The sequence below is a fragment of the Urocitellus parryii genome, chromosome 10 (assembly GCF_045843805.1).
Source record: "Urocitellus parryii isolate mUroPar1 chromosome 10, mUroPar1.hap1, whole genome shotgun sequence".
Classification (NCBI taxonomy): Eukaryota; Metazoa; Chordata; class Mammalia; order Rodentia; family Sciuridae; genus Urocitellus; species Urocitellus parryii.
In genome coordinates, this window is record NC_135540.1 from 141030462 (window position 1) to 141037961 (window position 7500).

Here is a 7500-nt window from a genome sequence, read left to right on the forward strand (position 1 = left end):
AACAGAATCAGTGTCTAGTGAAGGCCCATTTTCTGCTTCCTATATGGTGGCTTCTTGCTGTGTCCTCACATGGTAAAAGGAGAAGAGGCATCTCTTGGCCTCTTTAATAAGGGCATTCATCATACTCAGGAGGGTTCTGCCTTCATGACCTAACTGCCTCCCTAAGGCATAATCTCTTAATGTTGGGATTGGGATTTCAACATGAATTTCAGGGGACACAAATATTCAGACAACAGCATAGTCTCATTTGGTTTCATGTGATTTCAGCCCAGGATCGTCCAGGGGGGCACAGTGATCTCTGAGCTCAGCCAGTGTTGGAGAGGCCAAGTCCAAGATGGCTAGTGAGGCTGGTTTTCACTAGCATTTGCATGATGTCTTCAGCTCCTTGCTATGTAGGCTTCTCCATGGGATTGCAGTTGCTCATGAGTAGGCAGCAGGTTTTCCCCAGAGCAAGTGATTAGAGAGACAGGGATGCCCTGCTGCTTTTTATGAACTGAAACAGAAATTCAGAGACCCATTGAACCCGAGGACTACTTCCTCATGAAGGGAACAGGCCTGGGGGATGCCAAGGAAGCTATAGGTGGAAACAACCCCTGCCCCAGCCTGTCTGGCACAGACTAACTTGTGGTGAGCCGTTTCTGTGAACTGTGGCCGCCATTACAAGATGGCGCTGGTTTCCCCTGTAGTCTGTGACAAACAACTCCTTATCAGAATGAGTTGGCACGCTGTGACTTGGCACCCTGTGAGAAAAGTCCACGTGGCAGCTTCGCATTGGGGCTTGAGGTGCTTTATTAAGGCTGGGAGGGGCATCCAGGGGAGAGAAGAAAAGTATCAAGGACCTGAATAAACTGCTGAGAGAAGATTCCCGAGTTGCGTCTTCCTTGCGGGCAAGGGGTCGCGACACTAACTAAATTTGCAAATGTGTATTTCCTACTTTATGTCCCATTTTGCCACATCTTCTAAAAGTATTCCCCACCCTGACAGCCTCTGAAGATGGAAATTTGAAATGAAAAAGTTTCTTCTGACCTCCTTTAAAACTGTTTTTGAAGGTGGGCACAGTGGCGCACACCTGTAAATCCCAGTGGCTCGTGAGGCCGAGGCAGGTGGATCTAGAGTTCAAAGCCAGTCTCAGCAATGGCGAAGCACTAAGCAACTTGGTGAGACCCTGTCTCTAAATAAAATACCAAATAGGGTTGGGGATGTGGCTCAGTGTTTTTGAGTGCCCCTGAGTTAAATCCCTGGTACCAAAACTAAACAAAACAAAAACAAAAAAAAACCCAAACAATTGGTTTTGAATAAAGCCTATTTTTCCTACCAATTTGACTCCACATATTTGTGGAGCAGTGAGTGGTGTAGCCTGTAATCTGTCCTCTTCCCCTGAGCATTAAGAGTTCCAAATGGTAATCTCCAAGTCACAAGACATTGCTTCTACCCTTTCTACTAATTATGAGCAAATCACTATGCACAGTCCACAGTCCACAGAAGGAATACACAGGAGCATGAATACAGGGGGTGGAGGTCACTGGGGATCCTCTGGAAGGCTGATCACACTTGCCCCCGTCCAAGGTCCTCAAAAAAGTTAATTTTAAAAAACCCTCATAGTTTTGTGTATTACTATCCTACTGTAGCATCAGCTTCAAGTGCAGAATTTTGTCTTCCAAACTAGGCCAGGTGTGAATGAAGCTCCCTGGGCAGAGTTCCTTAGGTCCACCTCCTAGAGTTTTTCTTTATCTGTAGACCTTTGAAATGTTGTGCGAAGGTGTGGGAGAACCAGTATAGACATTCCTCCTCAAAAATGGGGGAAATAGGAGGCACAAAGAAGTCAGGGGTCCACAGGAATTCTGCAGTGCTGTCTCAAGGTTTATAATTAAGATCCCATGCCCCTCAACTCCACCATTTGGGCTCTTAATTCGGCACTCTGGGTCTTTCTTCTTTCTTTGTGAAAGGTAGCATGTGTTTGCCCACAAGCCATTCCTCATCTGCTTTTGTAGAAGTTTGAGAGGTCCAAAAGCCTTTCATTTTGTGCCTCTCTCTCCCTTTCCATTCATGCTACAGCATTTGTGTTACTGTAATTATCTTTAAAACTTTGTAGATTGACTGTGGATTTCATTGGGGTTCATTCCATTAGACAAAAGCCCCACTTGCAAATCCCTTCAAGACAAAGCTATCTCTGTCTTGGTCTTCTGCCCAAAGTGTTGAAGAGTAAGTTCTTAAGCTTTCTAGAGAAGCTATTGTTTGATAAATCCTATGAGGCACATCCTTCGCCTCTTTAAAGAGCAGAAGTCTGACAATACTAGGAGGCACCGACTTTAGTGTTTCTGGGCTTTTTAAGAATTCATGCAATCACTTTATGGAGCAAGACTGTCTGTGGAGCCTAAGAGACCTCTCATCACTTCTTAGGATCACACTGGGAAGATTTCAGACATGTCTCCAAAGTAGCAGGCAGTGTTTATTAGCAGGGATAAGAAAAGGGAATAGGGGAACAACTCTCAAGGGATAGAGTGGGATCTTTCAGAGAGGAAAGGGACAGAATGCCCCACACCACCATCCAGTTTTATTGGAGGTCCCAGGTCTACCTCTTGATCTGATTGACAAGTGGACTGCATCAAAGTTTCAAGTCCCTATTGGACCCCATCTTACCGGATGGAGGGGCGATTTTACCAATATAATGACATCCTAAAGATCCAAGGCCACTCTGGGTCCCTTTGGCCCATGCTGACAGGTTCTAATTCAAACTTGTCACAGATTTTTATGGGAGGAGGCCTTGCTTTTAATTATCCTATATCCTTGAGTTCTTGGTCTGTGCAAAGGCTACAAAAGTCCCCCGCCCCCAGTGTAGTTTGTGTTGGCAGGAAGAAAACTTTGGGGCCTGCACTTCTCCTGCAGATAACAGGTTGATTTCTGAGGAATGTAACATATCCCATTGACTTAAGCCAGGCAGGGCTATAAGCAAATTGCTTTTTAAAAGAAAGCATGTAGGGTCAGGACAGTTGGCCCACTTTATAGAACTATCCCCTTAACCTCGTGTCCCACCACTCAGGTCTGCCTGTTACCCATCAATACCAGAGTCATCTTTAGGTCTTGCAGTACCTTGGATATGATCTCTGCTTATGCACCATTTCCTAACCATTTGTGGCCTGAAGAACTTCCAGTCATTCCAAGTCGTCATGAGCACCCATCTTGCAAACAGACCTTTCTTTTGCTCATCTCTCTTATTTTACTTTTGCTGCAAGAGGAAAGGAGGGGCAGGAGGGAGCCCAGAATCGGAGGGAGGCTGCGGGGTGGGAAGGGTATACAAAGGCCTCGCGCGCACCGAGCCGACCCCTTCCCTGGGTTCTCACACCGTCTTTACGTTTGCGTTTGATTGGGGTTCTGAGCGTGAGCCACAGCGTGCGTGCGCGCACCCGTCCGAAGGCAGGAAGCCGGTAGATGCGCGCGCCTGGGGGACGGAAACAGTTACGTGCGTGGGTGGCGGAAGCAGAAAGAAGCATTCGCGCGGTCACGCCGGAGGTGTGGTGCGGGAGCGCGGACGTACGTGGGCGTGACGCGGCGCTCTGGCGCCGGAAGCGGGGCGCGCGTGCGGGCAAGCGGGTCCGGGAGCGCGGCGCGCGGGCGCCGGCAGCGGGCCATGGAGGTTTCCCCCGAGGGTGGAGGGCCCTCGCGGGAGGAGGAGGCCGAGCCGCAGGGCACCGCCTGGAGCGGGGACAGCGGTAACGTGTCCCAGAGCCACAGCAGCGCCTCGGGGCCGTGGGAGGACGAGGGCCCGGAGGACGGCGCTCCCGGCCGCGACCTGCCGCTCCTGCGCCGCGCCGCCGCGGGCTACGCCGCCTGCCTGCTGCCGGGGGCCGGGACGCGGCCCGAGGTGGAGGCCCTGGACGCCAGCCTCGAGGACCTGCTCACCAGAGTGGACGAGTTCGTGGGCATGCTGGACATGATCCGCGGAGACTCATCCCACGTGGTCAGCGAGGGCGTGCCTCGCATCTACGCGAAGGCCACGGAGATGCGGCGCATCTACAGCAAGATCGACAAGCTCGAGGCCTTCGTGCGGATGATCGGCAGCAGCGTGGCCAGGATGGAGGAGCAGGTCACCAGGGCTGAAGCCGAGCTGGGGGCCTTCCCCCGGGCCTTCCAGAAGCTCCTGCACACCATCAGTGTGCCCTCCTTCTTCACCAAGCCGGCCCCCGCGAGGCCGCCGCGAGCCGCCTACGAGCCGCCGGTCCTGTTCCGCACTGAAGACCACTTCCCCTGCTGCCCTGACAGACCCCAGCTCTGAGTCCCGCGGCCCCTGCGCAGGAGGACCCCAAGCGAGACACTTATCCCAAGTATTAAACTAATTAAAGGGCCTACTCATAGGCGTTTAGGATGTGGAGCATGGAGTTTTGAAGTTTATTTTCTGCAAACAAATTCTCAGTATATTCATTATTCCACGTAGAATTGCAGTTTTCCTGTGTCTTCCAGTTCTCATCTAGCTGCTTGGTGGGGGATGGGGAAGCAAAATGAATGAACTTAATCTGTGCACTGTGGCAAAACTGTTATTTTTACGGATTTTACTACTCAACAGTATTACCTTTTCAAGATTTATATATTTATATGATCATAAGAAAAACTACTGAGCCAGTAAAGCTTTGTTATTAATTAATCCTAATAATGTCTCAGTTTTCTGTATGGCCTGCTTCTAGGGTAGGTGGCACATTAGCATTACATTCAAGTTTCCATAGCATGGATTATAAACCACAGGAAAGTAGACAATTTCTGAGAAAATATATTGGTTTTTTGCAACTAATTCTGAAGTCGCATTTCAAAAGTATGACATCTTAGTAAATTATATGGTTTTGTTACAGTGCTGGGCATTGAACCCAGGACGTCCTGCATTACTTTGCACTGTACGACTGAGCTACACTCCCTTTATGATTGTCAGTATAAGGCCTCAGAAAGTTGCCTTGGCTCTCCTTGAACTTGAAATCCTCCTGCTTCTGCCTCCTAAGTTACAGGCCAGTGCCGCCACACCTAGCACAGTCTTGGTTTATCCATGACAAACAAATCTGGATATAGTTGCGGGTGTTTGATGTATAACTTTTTTTGTTTCTTTGTGGTGCTGAGGATTGAACCCAGGGGCTTTGTGCATGCAAGGCAAGCACTCTACCAACAGCTGTATCCCCAGCCCGGTGTATAACTTAAGGAAAATTTTAAGTGTCATTGGAAAGGCTTTCTTCTGAAAAAGATTTCATGTTTCCCTTTTTATTTGAAAATAAGCATGTTGCTTGCAATTTTAACAGTGGGATAAAGAGCCGCCCACCCTGTTCTGCACTGAAATCAGTGGGAAGAACTAAGCTTAGCTGCTATTTCACAGCACTGTTATTTCTTTCCCCTTGCAATGGAGAGTTAAAGCATAGGTGTGAATGGATGGTATTAGGATTTTGATCTTTTACCCTGTCAACAGGGAATGCTTAAGAGTCCCTTGCAGATATAATAGGGTTCAATCTATATTTTAATGTCTTATAGATGGCCCTTTAGAGACCTCAAATAAGCATTCCCCTTAGGTGGTTTTTGTGTCATTTTGTTAGTACAGATCTTTGCAGTTGATGGAGTATGACATAGAAGGTCCCTGGAAGCTAAGGGCAAGATGACATCAAATTTTCCATAAGTCGTTTAGTTTCCAAAATAGTTAACAGGTGTTTACAGGATTTCTAAGTAGAGATTCATTCAGGGCCTTCCTGGATGGAGTGGGATTTGAAGCTGGTTTGTATTGATGTTAGATGAAGGTCATTAGCCTCAAGAATGGAGATTGGTAGAGCCAGGTGCACCCTGCCCTTGGCACCACTGCCATCAAGGCCTCTTCCTGGCTCCCTGCTCTCCCAACTCCAACCAGCTGGAGAGTCAAGAGGACTTCTGGATCCTGGAAAACCTGTTCTACCGATTCCTAAGTCAAATACAAGATGGGGCTGCAGGGGAAGGCCCAGTTGTCTTCCTAGGTGACCCCGTGGACATCTGCTGCTGGGGTCTGGAGTACCCCTGCTTTATAGAAGTATCAGCAAGTGGGGATAAGGTCTAATTGCTCAGGTACCCCACCAATCATGCAAGAGCACAATAACCAAAGGACATCCCTTCCATCAAGGGCAGTCTTTGGCATCCAGGAGTTGGTTTGTGCACACAGGAAACACTGGGTACTAATGAGCTGGTGAGCACTCTGGCTTTCCCCCAAGCTAGGACTCTGAGGAATTGGAGTCTTGCACTGTGTTCAGAGTGTAGAAACCAGGTCTACCTACCCTGGCGCAGGGGTCAGCAAAGTTCACACGGGCCACAGGGGAAGTGTTTTAGCATTGCTGGCCTTATGGTCGCACAGTTACTCCCTGACCCGCAACAGCCACAGGTATGTGAGCCAATGTCATGGCTGTGTGCCAATAAAAGTTCACTTACAAAACCGGGTATTGACGCACAGGAGACATACTGAGAAAAACTACTGGTGGTCTGAAATTTAAAGTTTTATTCTTGCTTGGTTAAACAGGCATCCGATGACAAGAAGAAAGTATCAGTCCCTAAGGGTTTTTTGTTGCTGCTGAAAATGAGAAAAGTGAAAGACAGGCTTAGGATTCCAGAGAGGAAGTGCAGGCCACATGAGACCAAGTCACAAGCAGGTGAAGCCACACACTCTCTGGACCTGAAGCTTCTCATGAGCTCCCTCATGGCACTGTCTTCTGAGGACTCTGATTTACAGTGATCTGTTAACAGAGGTAACACTCAACTCACCCCAAAATGTGTCCCAATGCACCCTACTGCCCACCCCCCTTGCCACCCTGCCATCCCAGTGCCCTGCACATCCCAGGCGGCTCGGCAGCCTTGTGGATCCTCTCCTGCCTCCCTTGCTCTGCACATGGTGCACAGCAGCCAGGAGGCTTCTCGCTCCTGAGCCAGCACTGGGGCCTGCCTGAAGCCTTCACTAGCTTCTCCTGGCGTTAGATTAAAACTCCAATCCTATTCTCTGACCTGCTGGCCCCCGCAGAACCCACTCCCATCCCAAGCTGACCTCTCTCCTGTGCCTCACTCCCCTCTGGTCTCACTTGACCCTGGAAGACTCCTGGTATGTCCCTGTCATAGCACTGACTACAATTGAGATTCGTGGCTGTGGCATTATTGCCCTAGCCTGCCTCCTCTGCCACCAGCCGTGAGAATTGGAGTGACCCCTGGGTCATGCCAGGTGTGGCTGCATCCTCAGCCGCCAGCACCAGGCCTGGCACATGCAGCTGCTGCATAAGTGGCCAGAGACTGGCTGAGGGAAGGAATGACTAGAGAACAGGCCCCCATCAGAAATGCCAGAGGGATACAAAGGCAAACAAAGAATCAACCAAGCAGATGTTTCCCAGGAAAGCAAGCTCTATAGGAGGGCCAAGGACTCAAAAGAAAAACAAGATATGCTGCTTCTCCCAAGAGGAAGACAGGCTAGTAGGCGAGAAGGTCAGATGCCAGTGTTAGTCCAAACCACAGTTCTGGGGCTGCGCTGGT

At 49.4% G+C, this 7500-nt stretch overlaps 1 protein-coding gene across 1 annotated transcript; it reads left to right on the forward strand.

Annotated features, from left to right (window-relative positions):
• The first annotated feature begins 3449 nt into the window (after nt 1-3449).
• Bloc1s4 (biogenesis of lysosomal organelles complex 1 subunit 4) lies at nt 3450-4505 on the forward strand. Its single transcript, XM_026395285.2, has one exon. It carries the CDS (start codon nt 3629-3631, stop codon nt 4271-4273), a length of 645 nt encoding a protein of 214 aa, XP_026251070.2. The 5' UTR covers nt 3450-3628; the 3' UTR covers nt 4274-4505.
• The last annotated feature ends 2995 nt before the right edge of the window (nt 4506-7500 follow it).

What these genes read in the sequence shown, in the direction of transcription:
- Bloc1s4 (XM_026395285.2), top strand. Translation starts at nt 3,629, where the DNA reads ATGGAGGTTTCCCCCGAGGGTGGAGGGCCCTCGCGGGAGGAGGAGGCC.